The sequence below is a fragment of the Dendropsophus ebraccatus genome, chromosome 4 (assembly GCF_027789765.1).
Source record: "Dendropsophus ebraccatus isolate aDenEbr1 chromosome 4, aDenEbr1.pat, whole genome shotgun sequence".
NCBI classification, from domain to species: domain Eukaryota; kingdom Metazoa; phylum Chordata; class Amphibia; order Anura; family Hylidae; genus Dendropsophus; species Dendropsophus ebraccatus.
In genome coordinates, this window is record NC_091457.1 from 7226383 (window position 1) to 7246443 (window position 20061).

Genomic DNA, 20061 nt, shown 5'->3' on the forward strand with positions numbered 1-20061 from the left:
ACCATACAGGGCCCCCATATACACTGAGCACCATACTGGGACCCCGTATACACTGAGCACCATACTGGGACCCAATATACTCTGAGCACCATACTGGGGCCACCATATACACTGAGCACCATACTGGGACCCCATATACACTGAGCACCATACTGGGGCCCCCATATACACTGAGCACCATACTGGGACCCCATCGACACTGAGCACCATACTGGGGCTCCCATATACACTGAGCACCATACTGGGACCCCATATACACTGAGCACCATACTGGGACCCCATATACACTGAGCACCATACAGGGACCCCATAAACACTGAGCACCATACTGGGACCCCATAGACACTGAGCACCATACTGGGACCCCATATACACTGAGCACTATACTGGGACCCCATATACCTGAGCACCATACTGGGGCCCCCATATACACTGAGCGCCATACTGGGACCCCGTATACACTGAGCACCATACTGGGGCCCCCATATACACTGAGCACCATACAGGGACCCCATAAACACTGAGCACCATACTGGGACCCCATAGACACTGAGCACCATACTGGGACCCCATATACACTGAGCACTATACTGGGACCCCATATACCTGAGCACCATACTGGGGCCCCCATATACACTGAGCACCATACTGGGACCCCATATACACTGAGCACTATACTGGGGCCCCCATATACACTGAGCACCATACTGGGACCCCATATACACTGAACACCATACTGGGACCCCATATACACTGAACACCATACTGGGACCCCATATACACTGGGCACCATACAGGGACCCCATATACACTGAGCGCCATACTGGGACCCCATAGACACTGAGCACCATACTGGGGCCCCCATAGACACTGAGCACCATACTGGGGCCCCCATATACACTGAGCACCATACTGAGACCCCATATACACTGAGCACCATACAGGGCCCCCATATACACTGAGCACCATACTGGGACCCCATATACACTGAGCACCATACTTAGACCCCATATACACTGAGCACCATACTGGCATCCCATATACACTGAGCGCCATACTGGGACCCCATAGACACTGAGCACCATACTGGGGCCCCCATATACACTGAACACCATACTGGGACCCCATATACACTGAGCACCATACTGGGACCCCATATACACTGAGCACCATACTGGGACCCCATATACACTGAGCACCATACTGGGACCCCATATACACTGAGAACCATACTGGGACCCCATATACACTGAGCACCATACTGGGACCCCATAGACACTGAGCACCATACTGGGGCCCCCATATACACTGAGCACCATACTGGGGCCCCCATATACACTGAGCACCATACTGGGACCCCATATACACTGAGCACCATACTGGGACCCCATATACACTGAGCACCATACTGGGACCCCATATACACTGAGCACCATACTGGGACCCCATATACACTGAGAACCATACTGGGACCCCATATACACTGAGCACCATACTGGGACCCCATATACACTGAGCACCATACTGGGACCCCATAGACACTGGGCACCATACTGGGGCCCCCATATACACTGAGCACCATACTGGGGCCCCCATATACACTGAACACCATACTGGGACCCCATATACACTGAGCACCATACTGGGCCCCCATATACACTGAGCACCATACTGGGACCCCATATACACTGAGCACTATACTGGGGCCCCCATATACACTGAGCACCATACTGGGACCCCATATACACTGAACACCATACTGGGACCCCATTTACACTGAACACCATACTGGGACCCCCATATACACTGAGCGCCATACTGGGACCCCATAGACACTGAGCACCATACTGGGGCCCCCATAGACACTGAGCACCATACTGGGACCCCATATACACTGAGCACCATACTTAACTCCTGTGCTGCCATTCAGCTCCCAGCACTTTCCTGACTGCTCTGTTAGCCGTGTGCGGAGACAATGGGAGGAGCAGGCAGTCCCCATTCACTGACAGCAAGAAGAGTTACTGAATGATTCCTCATCTGCCAGTGGATAATAATAGTGATGAATTGTTGTGTTTCCCGCAGAGCGAGAGAATTAGACTTGGAGGATCAACAAGGACGATTAGAACAAAAACTTCGAGAGAAGATGATGATCGACCGTAAGTTACTATGTAATATGTATCAGGGGTCAACATTCTGCAGGCTTCAGAGCTGAAATCCCCCTACATTCCCTGTATGTTCAGTGTCTGCACACAGACTGCACTGGTAATTTGCATCCTCATGAGGCTGGGTTCACACTATGTATATTTGAGGCTGTATTTGTGAGGCTGTATAGCAACCAAAACCAGGAGTGGATTAAAAACACAGAAAGGATCTGTTCACATAATGTTGTAATTGAGTGGATGGCCATCATTTAATGGCAAATATTTGCTGTTATTTTAAAACAACGGCTGTGGTATTGAAATAATGGCTGTTATTTACTGTTATATGGCGGCCATCCACTCAATTTCAACATTGTGTGAACAGATCCTTTCTGTGTTTTCAATCCACTCCTGGTTTTGGTTGCTATGAGGACCTGACATGAGGACCAAATACAGCCTGAAATATACATAGTGTGAACCCAGCCATAGACTGTACAGGTATCTGCCTCCCCCAATATAGCTATAAGCTGCAGAACAGTGAGTGCAGCTCTGGAGTATAATACAGGATGGAACTCAGGATCAGTAATATAATGTATGTACACAGTGACCCCACCAGCAGAATAGTGAGTGCAGCTCTGGAGTATAATACAGGATGGAACTCAGGATCAGTAATGTAATGTATGTACACAGTGACCTCACCAGCAGAATAGTGAGTGCAGCTCTGGAGTATAATACAAGATAATGATTATGATGATAATAATTGTGATTTGTCTCCCATCAGCGGCTCTCAAGGACGAGGAGGACATTGCGGAGGAGGAGGAGATATTTGCTGAGATGATGAGAGTTATCGAGCAGAGGGATCAACTTGTGACTCGCATTGAAGAACAAAGACTCAGGGAAAACTCAGAGGAGAAGAACCTGATGGACATTCCCTTACCCAAAGACTGGCAGCCCAGGGCGACCACCATCAACAAAGGGAGGTTCATTTAAAGGGACAGCGTCAGGTCACATCCTGGTATCTGAGTTATAGACTGCGATACACACTATAGATACACTGTATCACGGACTGGGTCTCTGTATAGGAGCCTGTGTGTTATTTCCTATAGGACCTACCACCTATGCATGTTGTGTTATACGTCATACTTATTTATGTAAACCATGAAGATCTCTGAACCCGATGTCAGGAGTCTTCCTTTGGCCGATCCCATCCGTTATTGTCGGGATCACAAGTGTCTGCATTATCCAGTGTCTTCCACCATTTTGTCGTGGACCGCGGCTCATATCTTAGGGCAGTGTGATTCTCATACATACATATATATACACATGCACATACACTATATAAGGAGACCACTATGCACTGTGACCAGGGGAATGTAACGTATCTTATTGCTGTAAAGGGTTTCCTAGTAAACTGGACTGTAAAAGGACAAAGTGACAACCTCACTGCTGGCAGGTACCACACGTCTATTGTATATGTCACCATTTTCCGTCATAGGAGCACCCACCTGGGGCTAAAACTAAGCTGAGACTTCCTGTTGTGTCTGTGGTGATAAGAGGAGGCTGCTGTAAAGTGATGTGTACAGCATTGCAGCGTCATGTGACACCAGTAGATAGAGGAGACAATAGCCGCTCCCTGTGGAATGACCTCTTCACAGGTAACAGAGCGCGCTCAGTAATGTCTCACATTCATCTCAAGGGGACAGAGTCTGTCTATTGTCATCTATGTCCATGAGTCTTGCTGTAAAGCATGTCACTAAATGCTGTAAAAGGGGTTATCCAGCGCTACAAAAACATGGCCACTTTCCCCCTACTGTTGTCTCCTGGGTTTTGAAACTCCGTTCCATTGAAGTAAATGGAGCTTAATTGCAAACCGCACCTGAACTGGAGACAAGAGAAGGGGGAAAAGTGGCCTTGTTTTTGTAGCGCTGGATAACCCCTTTAAGAACAGCTTAGGTAATATGGCCGCCCCCATAACAATGTACAAAAAAGTGAAATAAAAATATTACAGTCAGAAAATAGAAAAGAAGAAGTTTTAGTATCTGACTCCAATCAGGAAAAGAAAATGTAGGTGACCCATTCCCTTTAATGGGGGCTTCTATAAGGGCAATGGGGTTCCGTAATGTATCTAACCCCACTTACTGCTAGGATGAAGTGTTCTCATCTAAGGCAGAGCCATGTACTACAGGGGTGTCACACTGCCAAACTACTACAACTCCCATCATGCCTGGACAGCCAAAGCCTAGGCATGATGGGAGTTGTAGTTTACATTTACATTTCCAGATTGATTTGTGTTTTGTTTCAATATCCCAGATCGGACACGTTCAGAAAACCGAATCACTGTCTATTCTATGGGCTGCACTGACTATATGGGAGCGGAGGATTCTGGGCATCACGGGGACAGGATCCTGTCGTCTTCATCATGTTGTTTTCCCAGGATGCCGTCCCCATTGGCGCTCATTCACACTCATGTGTTATATAAATTAATAGATATTTTTGGTGGAAAAAGTTAGGATGCTGATATAGATAAAGGGATGAAGCATAGAAACACGTTGATAGGCTATGTCCACACAACGTCAAAAATATTGAAGAGGCGCCTGATTTTCATATTTTAAATAACGGCCGTTTTTGCCACGATTTAACTGACAGCAATGGCAATGCATTGAAGTCAATGGGAAGACGGACGTGTGCATTGAATAACGGGCGTCTTTGTCGCGTACGTGAAATAATGAACATTATTATTATTTTCGGACGTCTTTTGTATTTTTGTATCTATTAGTAGTTTTTCTTTTGTCGCCGTTCTTTCTCCGTTTTTACAATTAAACTCAATGGACAAATTTCAAGTCTTCCAGTACTTATCAGCTGCTGTATGTCCTACGGGAAGTGGTGTATTCTTTCCAGCCGGACACAGTGCTCTCTGCTGCCACCTCTGTCCATGTCAGGAACTGTCCAGAGCAGGAGAGGTTTTCTATAGGGATTTGCTGCTGCTCTGGACAGTTCCTGACACGAACAGAGGTGTCAGCAGAGAACAGTGTATCAGACTGAAAAGAATACACCACTTCCTGCAGGACATACAGCAGCTGATAAGTACTGGGAGTCTGGAGATAATTAAACAGAAGTAAATAACAAATCTATATAACTTTCTGCCAGTTGATTTGCTAAAAAGAAAAATTTCACTAGAGTACCCCTTTAAGCTTGGATAGGAAACATGATTTTATACCTTAGCAAGCAGTCCTCAGCTAAAAGACAGGTATTATTTGTTTTATCTCTCTATCAGCCGGATATAAAGCTGAGGGATTCCCTTTAAGAGCTCTGCCTGCAGTCAGTGAATGGAACATTGTCCTGATCGTGTCGGACAGATATGGGTCCGGAGCTTGTATTAAAGGGGTGTCCACATCCTGACAGGAAGCAGAGATCCTGAATGCATCAATAAATGGTAACATTACTGAACACTGTCGTAGCTGAGGATTTATTACTGGTGCTCCGACACATTGAAACGAACCCTCAGCAGTGAACAGTACTGGGTCGGACACAGCGCTGCAGCCGCTTCATTATCAGGATTGGTTGAGGTCCCTTTATGATGGAAATACCCCTTTAAGGTCGGGGTTGCCCTCTTTATGTGTTTTTCCTCATTATTATACCATAAGTGTTACTTCTATCCGCCGCATCTGAACCGAGGTCTTCCACAAGTCCAGCTTCTTTCTTACTGTGAATAGGTGTTCAGGATGGGATGATCATATCAGTGTATAAGGGAATCTGACGGATATATAATATATAATATACCTATGCACTCTCCATGTAGGGGATTTTTCTATCATTGTAATTTGGGATGTAACCACTTGGGGCAGCAGTGAGTCTACTGTGTAATTCTGTATAAAGAAGCACTCTGCGGTGATGATGATGATGATGATGTCCTCCTGTATTATTTATTCATACAATGTGTGCTTTATTTATTGTAACAACCGTAAATTCTTATATGATTGACGAGGAGGAGATGTTCAGGGAGGAGCATTGTACATATAGACACAATATCCGTATATACAGTTACAGGGACTGACTATAGAGCAATAAAACATTGAGCTGCTGAATAGACGGAGGAGGAGTCTCTTATTTTAGCGTCTTGGATATTTTGGATCTTAATGCGTCTTCTGTGAAGTTCAGAGCTGCGATAATTCGGTCCCAGGGGTCAATGTCATCTAGTGGTCCCACAGTCCATTCATTTAGGTGGAGTCATTCAGTACTGGTGTCCAATTGTTTGCTGCAACTGTTCCAGGGGTGCGGTGCCTGGGGACCAAAAATCTTGTATTCTGTATACTGGTGTTCAGTATTTAGATAATACAGTCCCTGGGGTCCAGTGGTTACATAATACAGTCCCTGGGGTCCAGTGGTTATATGATACAGTCCCTGGGGTCCAGTGGTTACATAATACAGTCCCTGGGGTCCAGTGGTTAGATAGTACAGTCCCTGGGGTCCAGTGGTTATATGATACAGTCCCTGGGGTCCAGTGGTTATATGATACAGTCCCTGGGGTCCAGTGGTTACATAATACAGTCCCTGGTGTTCAGTGGTTACATAATACAGTCCCTGGGGTCCAGTGGTTAGATAATACAGTCCCTGGGGTCCAGTGGTTAGATAATACAATCCCTGGTGTTCAGTGGTTACATAATACAGTCCCTGGGGTCCAGTGGTTATATGATACAGTACCTGGTGTTCAGTGGTTAGCTAATAGTCCCTGGTGTCCAGTGGTTATATGATACAGTCCCTGGTGTCCAGTGGTTATATGATACAGTCCCTGGTGTCCAGTGGTTACATAATACAGTCCCCGGGGTCCAGTGGTTATATGATACAGACCCTGGTGTTCATTGGTTACATAATACAGTCCCTGGTGTTCAGTGGTTACATAATACAGTCCCTGGGGTCCAGTGGTTATATGATGCTGTCCCTGGTGTTCAGTGGTTAGATGGTACAGTCCCTCCCTGGTGTCTAGTGACAGTGGCCCTTAAAACGGTTTAGCGTCCCTGTCCCTGGTGTCTAGTGGTAAGGTGACAGTGGCCCTTAAACGGTTTAGCGTCCCTGTCCCTGGTGTCTAGTGGTAAGGTGACAGTGGCCCTTATCACAGTTTAGCGTCCCTGGTGTCTAGTGGTAAGGTGACAGTGGCCCTTCTCATGGTTTAGCGTCCCTATCCCTGGTGTCTAGTGGTAAGGTGACAGTGGCCCTTCTCATGGTTCGGCGTCCCTGTCCCTGGTGTCTAGTAGTTTAGCGAACAAAACACAGTGATCACTGAACTCAAGGAGAACAGCGAAAAAAATTCCAATGAAGTACTCAATCAAGAGTCTCCACTGATGCCCCCAAAAATTTAAATATGCAAAACAAGAGTCCGTGGAGCCTCAGTTACGAGTCTCAAAACACGGGATAGCCAGATATCTCTAGCCTGTTGCCAACGGGGTGCCTCCATGATGGGGAGAGCACCACACCACCCTGATAAATAACCCCTTAAGTCCCACTCGGTTGCGAGTATTGGAACATAGACAGGGAAACAACAGGGTGGCCTAGTAGTTTAGCGGCCTTATACCCAACAACATCCTGCAGCCCAATATGAGGCCTGGCCCTGTGTGCATCCAGCTGTCCAGTGTATGGAGACTGCGGAGGAAGGATACGAGTGAGCGTGCACCATCCATCCCCCTATTACCCATTCTAGGAGCCTCGATGACCCTCAGTATATAGTATATAGTATGTACATAGTATACATCATCCGAGCTATTGTTCTAGCAGGTACAAGGCTGTTCAGACGTAACAAAGAGAACACTTATAAAGGGAAGGTCAAGGAGACCACGAATCAATGCTCCAATGTATTGTATACATGTCACCGAGGAGTCTGTAACACAACGGCATCAACAAAGCACAATATTATAAAAGGAACAAAATAAAAGTAAAGAGAAATCAGCATGTTATTGTAAGCAAATAGTAACCAGTGTATAATATAAACTATAAAGTATAAGCTTTCTGATAGCCTGGAGGGGCCCGTAATATGGAGGAGGATTGAGCTTCACCAAAGAGCATGATGGAAACCTCTATATATGTTACAGGAGGAAGAAGGGAAAGGAGGGACATGATGGAAACCTTTATATATGTTACAGGAGGAAGAAGGGAAAGGGGACATGATGGAAACCTCTATATATGTTACAGGAGGAAGAAGGGAAAGGACATGACGGAAACCTTTATATATGTTACAGGAGGGAAGAAGGGAAAGGGGGGACATGATGGAAACCTTTATATATGTTACAGGAGGAAGAAGGGAAAGGGGGGACATGACGGAAACCTTTATATATGTTACAGGAGGAAGAAGGGAAAGGGGGGACATGACGGAAACCTTTACATATATTACAGGAGGAAGAAGGGAAAGGGGGGACATGATGGAAACCTTTATATATGTTACAGGAGGAAGAAGGGAAAGGGAGGACATGATGGAAACCTCTATATATGTTACAGGAGGAAGAAGGGAAAGGAGGACATGACGGAAACCTTTATATATGTTACAGGAGGGAAGAAGGGAAAGGAGGACATGATGGAAACCTTTATATATGTTACAGGAGGGAAGAAGGGAAAGGGGGGACATGATGGAAACCTTTATATATGTTACAGGAGGAAGAAGGGAAAGGAGGACAGGATGAAAACCTTTATATATGTTACAGGAGGAAGAAGGGAAAGGGGGGACATGATGGAAACCTTTATATATGTTACAGGAGGAAGAAGGGAAAGGGAGGACATGATGGAAACCTTTATATATGTTACAGGAGGAAGAAGGGAAAGGGGGGACATGATGGAAACCTTTATATATGTTACAAGAGGAAGAAGGGAAAGGGAGGACATGATGGAAACCTTTATATATGCTACAAGAGGAAGAAGGGAAAGGGACATGATGGAAACCTTTATATATGTTACAGGAGGGAAGAAGGGAAAGGGGGGACATGATGGAAACCTTTATATATGTTACAAGAGGAAGAAGGGAAAGGGAGGACATGATGGAAACCTTTATATATGTTACAGGAGGAAGAAGGGAAAGGGGGGACATGATGGAAACCTTTATATATGTTACAGGAGGAAGAAGGGAAAGGGGGACATGATGGAAACCTTTATATATGTTACAGGAGGAAGAAGGGAAAGGAGGAACATGATGGAAACCTTTATATATGTTACAGGAGGAAGAAGGGAAAAAGAGACATGATGGAAACCTCTATATATGTTACAGGAGGAAGAAGGGAAAGGAGGGACATGATGGGAACCTTTATATATGTTACAGGAGGAAGAAGGGAAAGGGAGGACATGATGGAAACCTTTATATATGTTACAGGAGGAAGAAGGGAAAGGGAGGACATGATGGAAACCTTTATATATGTTACAGGAGGAAGAAGGGAAAGGGAGGACATGATGGAAACCTTTATATATGTAACAGGAGGAAGAAGGGAAAGGGAGGACATGATGGAAACCTTTATATATGTTACAGGAGGAAGAAGGGAAAGGGGACATGATGGAAACCTTTATATATGTTACAGGAGGAAGAAGGGAAAGGGAGGACATGATGGAAACCTTTATACTGTACTGGGAGGGTTGGGGGCTCAGGTCCCTGTACTGGGAGGGTTGGGGGCTCGGGTCTCTGTACTGGGAGGGTTGGGGGCTCGGGTCCCTGTACTGGGAGGGTTGGGGGCTCGGGTCCCTGTACTGGGAGGGTTGGGGGCTCGGGTCCCTGTACTGGGAGGGTTGGGGGCTCGGGTCTCTGTACTGGGCGGGTTGGGGGCTCGGGTCTCTGTAGTGGGAGGGTTGGGGGCTCGGGTCTCTGTACTGGGAGGGTTGGGGGCTCGGGTCTCTGTACTGGGAGGGTTGGGGGCTCGGGTCTCTGTACTGGGAGGGTTGGGGGCTCGGGTCCCTGTACTGGGAGGGTTGGGGGCTCGGGTCTCTGTACTGGGAGAGTTGGGGGCTCGGGTCTCTGTACTGGGAGGGTTGGGGGCTCGGGTCTCTGTACTGGGAGGGTTGGTGGGTCAGGTCTCTGTACTGGGAGAGTTGGGGGCTCGGGTCTCTGTACTGGGAGGGTTGGGGGCTCGGGTCTCTGTACTGGGAGGGTTGGGGGCTCGGGTCTCTGTACTGGGAGGGTTGGTGGGTCAGGTCCCTGTACTGGGAGGGTTGGGGGCTCGGGTCTCTGTACTGGGAGGGTTGGGGGCTCGGGTCTCTGTACTGGGAGGGTTGGGGGCTCGGGTCCCTGTACTGGGAGGGTTGGGGGCTCGGGTCCCTGTACTGGGAGGGTTGGGGGCTCGGGTCTCTGTACTGGGAGGGTTGGGGGCTCGGGTCTCTGTACTGGGAGGGTTGGGGGCTCGGGTCTCTGTACTGGGAGGGTTGGGGGCTCGGGTCCCTGTACTGGGAGGGTTGGGGGCTCGGGTCTCTGTACTGGGAGGGTTGGGGGCTCGGGTCTCTGTACTGGGAGGGTTGGGGGCTCGGGTCTCTGTACTGGGAGGGTTGGTGGGTCAGGTCTCTGTACTGGGAGGGTTGGGGGCTCGGGTCCCTGTACTGGGAGGGTTGGGGGCTCGGGTCTCTGTACTGGGAGGGTTGGGGGCTCGGGTCTCTGTACTGGGAGAGTTGGGGGCTCGGGTCTCTGTACTGGGAGGGTTGGGGGCTCGGGTCTCTGTACTGGGAGGGTTGGGGGCTCGGGTCTCTGTACTGGGAGGGTTGGGGGCTCGGGTCTCTGTACTGGGAGGGTTGGGGGCTCGGGTCCCTGTACTGGGAGGGTTGGGGGCTCGGGTCTCTGTACTGGGAGAGTTGGGGGCTCGGGTCTCTGTACTGGGAGGGTTGGGGGCTCGGGTCTCTGTACTGGGAGGGTTGGTGGGTCAGGTCTCTGTACTGGGAGGGTTGGGGGCTCGGGTCTCTGTACTGGGAGGGTTGGGGGCTCGGGTCTCTGTACTGGGAGGGTTGGGGGCTCGGGTCTCTGTACTGGGAGGGTTGGGGGCTCGGGTCTCTGTACTGGGAGGGTTGGGGGCTCGGGTCTCTGTTCTGGGAGGGTTGGGGGCTCGGGTCTCTGTACTGGGAGGGTTGGGGGCTCGGGTCTCTGTTCTGGGAGGGTTGGGGGCTCGGGTCTCTGTACTGGGAGGGTTGGGGGCTCGGGTCTCTGTACTGGGCGGGTTGGGGGCTCGGGTCTCTGTACTGGGAGGGTTGGGGGCTCGGGTCTCTGTACTGGGAGGGTTGGGGGCTCGGGTCTCTGTACTGGGAGGGTTGGGGGCTCGGGTCTCTGTACTGGGAGGGTTGGGGGCTCGGGTCTCTGTACTGGGAGGGTTGGTGGGTCAGGTCTCTGTACTGGGAGGGTTGGGGGCTCGGGTCTCTGTACTGGGAGGGTTGGGGGCTCGGGTCTCTGTACTGGGAGGGTTGGGGGCTCGGGTCTCTGTACTGGGAGGGTTGGGGGCTCGGGTCCCTGTACTGGGAGGGTTGGTGGGTCAGGTCTCTGTACTGGGAGGGTTGGGGGCTCGGGTCTCTGTACTGGGAGGGTTGGGGGCTCGGGTCTCTGTACTGGGAGGGTTGGGGGCTCGGGTCCCTGTACTGGGAGGGTTGGTGGGTCAGGTCTCTGTACTGGGAGGGTTGGGGGCTCGGGTCTCTGTACTGGGAGGGTTGGGGGCTCGGGTCTCTGTACTGGGAGGGTTGGTGGGTCAGGTCTCTGTACTGGGAGGGTTGGGGGCTCGGGTCTCTGTACTGGGAGGGTTGGGGGCTCGGGTCTCTGTACTGGGAGGGTTGGGGGCTCGGGTCTCTGTACGGGGCGGGTTGGGGGCTCGGGTCCCTGTACTGGGAGGGTTGGTGGGTCAGGTCTCTGTACTGGGAGGGTTGGGGGCTCGGGTCTCTGTACTGGGAGGGTTGGGGGCTCGGGTCTCTGTACTGGGAGGGTTGGGGGCTCGGGTCTCTGTACTGGGAGGGTTGGTGGGTCCGGTCCCTGTACAGACTGCAGTCACGCTATCAGCACTTCACTGAAATGGAGTCACACTATCAGCACTAGGAATTGCAGTGCTCCTATATACCATGTGTTACGGTAATAGCCAGGACTAGTTAGTTCCAGGCTTCAGAATGTGCCAGGAAGATCATAGGGTGACATCTACATGTGAGACTAACTAAAGAATGTCAACTCTTAACCCCTTCAGGTCCATTCACCCACTGTTAACCCCTTCAGGTCCATTCACCCACTGTTAACCCCTTCAGATCCACAACTGTTCAATTCCCCCACTGTTAACCCCTTCACATCCACTACAATCTAATTCATCCACTGTTAACCCCTTAAGATCCACAACACTTCAATTCATCCACTTTTAACCCCTACACATCCACCACAGTTTAATTCATATACTGTTAACCCCTTCAGCTCCAGGAATTTTTTTTTTTCTAACTATATGTAATTTTTAACACCTGAAAACCCGGCTCATTTTAATTTATTTCTCTTATTTGTCTTAGATATAGAAAAATCATTTTTACTGTAGGGATTTGGAGTAATGTGATGGTAAATGTCTATTTGGGGCTATATGTCGCACATTTTGAAGTCCAATAAAATCACGAAATCAAATTGTTATCCGATCTCGTTACCATATCCTAGAAGAGCGCTTACCCTCGTACAGGTTCTGTGATTTTCAGACATTTTTACTGTAGGGACTCGGAGTAATGTGATGGTAAAGTGTCTATTTGGGGCTATACAACTGATAATTTGAAGTCCAATAAAATTACGAAATCAAATAGTTCTCCATCTTGTTCTTGCATAGGGCCATGCAGCTGCCACTGACTGACAGCTCCTCACCGCCCTAGCGGTCTTGTCTCTGCCACCTAATAAAGAGTGCTGAGGGGCCTGTGTGAGCTGCTGGCGCCTGCTGATGCCCCTCCCCCGTGCCGACCTCTATGCTTTTATAGAAGAAGTCTGGCTAAAACATTTTTGTATTGTTATTGTATTGTCCCCCAAAAGTTATACAAATCCCCAATATACACTTATTACGGGAAATGCTTAGGAAGCACTTTTTTCTCTGCACTTACTACTGCATGAAGGCTTCACTTCCTGGATAACATGGTGATGTCACTTCCTGGATAAACATGGTGATGTCACTTCCTGGGTAACATGGTGATGTCACTTCCTGGATAATATGGTGATGTCACAACCCGACTCCCAGAGCTGTGCGGGCTGTGGCTTTTGGAGAGGATGATGGCAGGGGGATACTCAGTGTTCCTCCGGTGCCCTGTATCCCTCAGTGTCCCCCTGCCATCATCCTCTCCAGAAGCCACAGCCGCACAGCTCTGGGAGTCGGGTAGTGACATCACCATGTAACCCAGGTAGTGACATCACCATGTTATCCAGGAAGTGACATCACCATGTTATCCAGGAAGTGACATCACCATGTTATCCAGGAAGTGACATCACCATATTATCCAGGAAGTGACATCACCATGTTACCCAGGAAGGGACATCACCTTGTTATCCAGGAAGGGACATCACCTTGTTATCCAGGAAGTGACATCACCATGTTATCCAGGAAGTGACATCACCATGTTACGCAGGAAGTGACATCACCATGTTATCCAGGAAGTGACATCACCATGTTATCCAGGAAGTGACATCACCATGTTATCCAGGAAGTGACCTCACCATGTTATCCAGGAAGTGAAGCCTTGATGCAGTAGTAAGTGCAGAGAAAAAAGTGCTTCCTAAGCATTTCCCGTAATAGGTGTATATTGGGGATTTGTATAACTTTTGGGTGACAATACAATAACAATACAAAAATGTTTTAGCCAGACTTCTTCTATAAAAGCATAGAGGTCGGCACGGGGGAGGGGCATCAGCAGGCGCCAGCAGCTCACACAGGCCCCTCAGCACTCTTTATTAGGTGGCAGAGACAAGACCGCTAGGGCGGTAAGTAGCTGTCAGTCAGTGGCAGCTGCATGGCCCTATAATGCCCTGGGGAAGACTTGCAGAATAGTAAGGGTGCTTTCACACACTGCGGATTTGATGCAGATTTTCTACAGCAGATTTGAAACTTCAGGTTGACTTTGGTTTGGCAACAGACAATCTGCTGCAGAAAATCTGCCTAAAATCTGCAGCATGTGAACGCAGCTTTAGCCTAGTGGGCCTCCTTGATGGCTCGATGTCCAATCTTCAATGAGGTATTAGTAGATATCTTTTACCGTTGAAAACTAGAAGAAAAAAAATAGGCAAGAAATATCGTAAGCTCCCAAGCCACATCAAGGGTCCTTATCTCCTGCCAGTCCCTAACCTAAACCTAAAAGGAACATAGACTTATTAAACTAGAATAGAGGAACAGTCCTGAAAAAAGCCTCTTAAAGGGGTTATCCAGCGCTACAAAAACATGGCCACTTTCCCCTTACTGTTGTCTCCAGTTCAGGTGTGGTTTGCAATTAAGCTCCATTTACTTCAATGGAACTGAGTTTCAACACCCCACCCAATCTGGAGACAACAGTAGGGGGAAAGTGGCCATGTTTTTGTAGCGCTGGATAACCCCTTTAATGGTTATCCTTCATAAGCCAAACTGGTCCCTCCTGTAATTGGAAGTCGTCTACCAAGAGCGTCCAACAACAATAACTATATGGATAACAATTTGATTTCGTGATTTTATTGGTCTTTAAAATGTGCGACATATAGGCCCAAATAGACACTTTACCATCACATTACTCCAAATTCCTACAGTAACAATGTCTGAAAATCACAGAACCTGTACGAGGGTAAGCGCTCTTCTAGGATATGGTAGTGGGATTGGATAACAATTTGATTTTGTGATTTTATTGGACTTCCAATAGTGCGACATATAGCCCCAAATAGACATTTCCCATCACATTACTCCGAATCCCTACAGTAACAATGATTCTTCTATATATAAGACAAATGAGAGAAATAAATTTAAATGAGCCGGGTTTTCAGGTGTTAAATATTATGTGGCGAAATTTAATGCATCACAAGAACCGGAACCCCATTGACCTTCACAGCAAGGATTCACAGCAAAATACATTTATTTTCTTATAGGTGTTAATTAAAATAATAATAATAATAATAATAATAGTAAATAATAATAACAATTTTTTATTTATATAGCATCAACAGATTCTGCAGCAATTTAAAATTTTAGGATTGTTTTACATATAGTTAGAAGAAAAAAAAATTCCCGGAGCTGAAGGGGTTAACAGTATATGAATTAGATTGTAGTGGATGTGAAGGGGTTAACAGTGGGTGAATGGATCTGAAGGGGTTAAGAGTTGACATTCTTTAGTTAGTCTCACATGTAGATGTCACCCTATGATCTTCCTGGTACATTCTGAAGCCTGGAACTAACTAGTCCTGGCTATTACCGTAACACATGGTATATAGGAGCACTGCAATTCCTAGTGCTGATAGCGTGACTCCAGTTTTGTGAAGTGCTGATAGCGGGACTGCAGTCCCCGGTCCCCCTGTCCCGCCAGCACTGGGAGCACTGGGAGCACTGGGAGGAGGCTGCCGCCGCTCCTGACACCCCTGCAGATTCCGCTTCCGCCGCCAGAGCTTCTCCTCCTCCTCCTCCTCCTCCTCCCTCCGCAGTCACCCAGCAAACATGGCCACGTCCCCCCAAAAGTCCCCCTCCACCCCCAAATCCCCGACCCCCAAGTCCCCCCCGTCCAGGAAGAAGGACGACTCCTTCCTGGGGAAACTCGGAGGAACTCTAGCCAGAAGGAAAAAAGCCAAAGAAGGTAAGAAACCGCAACAGTGTGAATGTGAGCAATGCGGACACTAGCCGGCTGCGGTACCGCCTATACATGAGACTGCACTGTATATACTGTATAACACACTGTATATACTCTACACTGTATATACTGTATAACACACTATATATACTGTATCCCGGGACACTGCAGGGGGAAGGGGTCCTAGAAACCAGCTGCACACTGTCCCCCCAGACCCCCAGGACCCCCCATCACATCCCACCCGGGGAGAATCCGCTACAATCCTGTAATACAGAGAGATGGATGCACAGGTATCCAGGTATCCATAGCCCGAGGCCACCTCCTCCCTTACTGCTGCTTCATCTCTACTACCTGCCTGATGGAAAGTGTCCGGAACATGGATGACAAAACTACAGCAACTGCATGATAGAAGAAACCTAACAGATCCCCTAATAACACAATATACAGTATACACAGGTAATCTGCATACATTACTGATCCTGTACTGTACTCCAGAGCTGCACTCACTATTCTGCTGGTGAGGTCACTGTGTACATACATTATTGATCCTGAGTTACATCCTGTATTATACCCCAGAGCTGCACTCACTATTCTGCTGGTGGGGTCACTGTGTACATACATTATTGATCCTGAGTTACATCCTGTATTATACCCCAGAGCTGCACTCACTATTCTGCTGGTGGGGTCACTGTGTACATACATTATTGATCCTGAGTTACATCCTGTATTATTCCCCAGAGCTGCACTCACTATTCTGCTGGTGGGGTCACTGTGTACACACATTACTGATCCTGTGCTGTACTATACTCCAGCTCTGCCCCCACTATTCTGCTGGTGGGGTCCCTGTGTACATACATTACTGATCCTGAGTTACATCCTGTATTATACCCCAGAGCTGCACTCACTATTCTGCTGGTGGGGTCACATATATGGAGTGGGGTCATATATGGAGGAGTATATATGTATATAGGGCAGTATATATGGAGGAGTATATATGTATATAGGGCAGTATATATGGAGGAGTATATATGTATATATGGAGGAGTATATATGTATATATGGAGGAGTATATATGTATATATGGAGGAGTATATATGTATATATAGAGGAGTATATATGTATATATAGAGGAGTATATATGTATATAGGGCAGTATATATGGAGGAGTATATATGTATATATGGAGGAGTATATATGTATATATGGAGGAGTATATATGTATATATAGAGGAGTATATATGTATATAGGGCAGTATATATGGAGGAGTATATATGTATATATGGAGGAGTATATATGTATATATGGAGGAGTATATATGTATATATAGAGGAGTATATATGTATATAGGGCAGTATATATGGAGGAGTATATATAGAGGAGTGGGATCTTGGGTTCCTGCCCCCGGGGTGATGGAATAGAGAGCAGGGAGATGTATGGACACATAAGAGGACACATGCAGATGTAGCAGAGCTGAGGGGGGGGGGGGGGCTGTGCTGGAGAGGAGGGGGGGCAGCTGAGATGTCTGGGCAGAATCACTGGGAATTTTGGGGGGGGGGGGGTACTGAGATCTTCCAACTCTGCATGAGATACCCACAGGTCTACTGAGACAGTAGGGGGCGCTGGAGAGTGAGAGTTACTACAACAAGAAGCTCAGCTGCTGCAGAACATCATCATATACACCTGAGCTGCTGCAGAACATCATAATATACACCTGAGCTGCTACAGAACATCATCACATACACCTGAGCTGCTGCAGAACATCATAATATACACCTGAGCTGCTGCAGAACATCATCATATACACCTGAGCTGCTGCAGAACATCATCATATACACCTGAGCTGCTGCAGAACATCATCATATACACCTGAGCTGCTGCAGAACATCATCATTATATACACCTGAGCTGCTGCAGAACATCATCATATACACCTGAGCTGCTGCAGAACATAATCATATACACCTGAGCTGCTGCAGAACATCATCATATACACCTGAGCTGCTGCAGAACATAATCATATACACCTGAGCTGCTGCAGAACATAATCATATACACCTGAGCTGCTGCAGAACATCATCATATATACCTGAGCTGCTGCAGAACATCATCATATATACCTGAGCTGCTGCAGAACATCATCATATACACCTGAGCTGCTGCAGAACATAATCATATACACCTGAGCTGCTGCAGAACATCATCATTATATACACCTGAGCTGCTGCAGAAGATCATCATCATACCATACACCTGAGCTGCTGCAGAACATCATCATTATATACACCTGAGCTGCTGCAGAACATCGTCATATACACCTGAGCTGCTGCAGAACATCATCATTATATACACCTGAGCTGCTGCAGAACATCGTCATATACACCTGAGCTGCTGCAGAACATAATCATATACACCTGAGCTGCTGCAGAACATCATCATATACACCTGAGCTGCTGCAGAAGATCATCATCATACCATACACCTGAGCTGCTGCAGAACATCGTCATATACACCTGAGCTGCTGCAGAACATCATCATACCATACACCTGAGCTGCTGCAGAACATCGTCATATACACCTGAGCTGCTGCAGAACATCATCATATACACCTGAGCTGCTGCAGAACATCGTCATATACACCTGAGCTGCTGCAGAACATCATCATATACACCTGAGCTGCTGCAGAACATCGTCATATACACCCGAGCTGCTGCAGAACATCGTCATATACACCTGAGCTGCTGCAGAACATCATACTACACTCCAGCTGCTGCAGAACCTCTTTATACACTCCTAAACAGCTCTTACATTCTCTATGATCAGGAATGTGCAGGAGCCTTTAATAAAGAGGTTCTGCAGCTTCTGGATAATAGATTCTCCCCCCCCCCCCCTATACCCCAAGGACCCTCTTTATAATAGTCTCATTATATATATATATTGGGGGGGGGGGGGGTGTTGATAAATGACAAAACTTTGCAGAACTCCTTGTATTTGTGGCCTCTACATTCCGCTCTGGATCTTGGGAGATATTGTCGGTATTATGAGCGCTGCTCTGGAGGGACCATTGTCCGAGGTTTCTCAATGGCTGCGGCATTCCTTCCCTCCGGCAGATGTGTGAAGGTCGCCATGTACAGTATGCGGAGCACACAAAGACTCATGAAGTATAATCGGGGCCCCATTACCGTTCAATGGCGGCCGTGCTCTGTGCGTTGTGGCAGGAATCCGAAGTATGCGGCCGTCATCGGTAGAAGCAGAGGTTAGCAAAGCAGCCGAACACTCCGACCCTCAGGTGATTCACGGCCAATCGAAAGGAAATTCAATGGCTGCAGAACGTGACACATTAGACGGAAATGTAGCAGAGCAGGAATCCAGGGACAAAGGGGAGAAGCTTAAAGGGGCACTCCGGAGGGGAGAAGCTTAAAGGGGCACTCCGGAGGGGAGAAGCTTAAAGGGGCGCTGCGGAGGGGAGAAGCTTAAAGGGGCACTCCGGAGGGGAGAAGCTTAAAGGGGCACTCCGGAGGGGAGAAACAACGTCCGCTTATACATCAACTGGTGTCAGGAAGTTATACAGGACTAATATAGCGCAGAGCCTTATACCAGACTCCATATTACAGAGCTTTATACCAGACTCCATAGTGCAGAGCCTTATACCAGACTCCATATTACAGATCCTTATACCAGACTCCATATTACAGAGCTTTATACCAGACTCCATAGCGCAGAGCTTTATACCAGACTCCATATTACAGAGCTGTATACCAGACTCCATAGCAGAGAGCTTTATACCAGACTCCATAGCGCAGAGCTTTATACCAGACTCCATATTACAGAGCTTTATACCAGACTCCATATTACAGAGCTTTATACCAGACTCCATAGCGCAGAGCTTTATACCAGACTCCATAGCGCAGAGCTTTATACCAGACTCCATATTACAGAGCTTTATACCAGACTCCATAGCGCAGAGCCTTATACCAGACTCCATATTACAGAGCCTTATACCAGACTCCATATTACAGAGCCTTATACCAGACTCCATATTACAGAGCTTTATACCAGACTCCATATTACAGAGCTTTATACCAGACTCCATAGCGCAGAGCTTTATACCAGACTCCATAGCACAGAGCCTTATACCAGACTCCATATTACAGAGCCTTATACCAGACTCCATATTACAGAGCCTTATACCAGACT

The 20061-nt window shown here is 47.7% G+C and overlaps 3 protein-coding genes across 14 annotated transcripts in view; 2 read left to right on the forward strand and 1 right to left on the reverse strand.

Annotated features, from left to right (window-relative positions):
- The window catches only part of MICAL2 (microtubule associated monooxygenase, calponin and LIM domain containing 2), a 168218-nt gene extending 163402 nt beyond the window's left edge, over positions 1-4816 (forward strand). For 11 of the 12 annotated variants that reach the window (XM_069965047.1, XM_069965051.1, XM_069965052.1 and 8 more), the window contains 2 exons: positions 2083-2156; positions 2920-4816. In XM_069965047.1, the coding sequence (XP_069821148.1) occupies positions 2083-2156; positions 2920-3128 (283 nt within the window). In that variant the 3' untranslated portion in view covers positions 3129-4816. The remainder of the gene's footprint in view (positions 1-2082; positions 2157-2919) is intronic. The other variant, XR_011362519.1, reaches the window with a different exon arrangement.
- A 3139-nt stretch (positions 4817-7955) lies between these two features.
- LOC138789190 (adhesive plaque matrix protein-like) lies at positions 7956-15738 on the reverse strand. The gene is made up of 3 exons (XM_069967796.1): positions 15728-15738; positions 9736-12099; positions 7956-8010 (listed from the first exon to the last, which is right to left on the reverse strand). Exons 1-3 carry the CDS (start codon positions 15736-15738, stop codon positions 7956-7958), a joined length of 2430 nt encoding a protein of 809 aa, XP_069823897.1.
- Positions 15620-20061, forward strand: part of PARVA (parvin alpha) — a 34292-nt gene continuing 29850 nt past the window's right edge. The window contains exon 1 of the mRNA XM_069965070.1: positions 15620-15872. Coding sequence (XP_069821171.1) covers positions 15737-15872 — 136 coding nt within the window. The 5' untranslated portion in view covers positions 15620-15736. The remainder of the gene's footprint in view (positions 15873-20061) is intronic.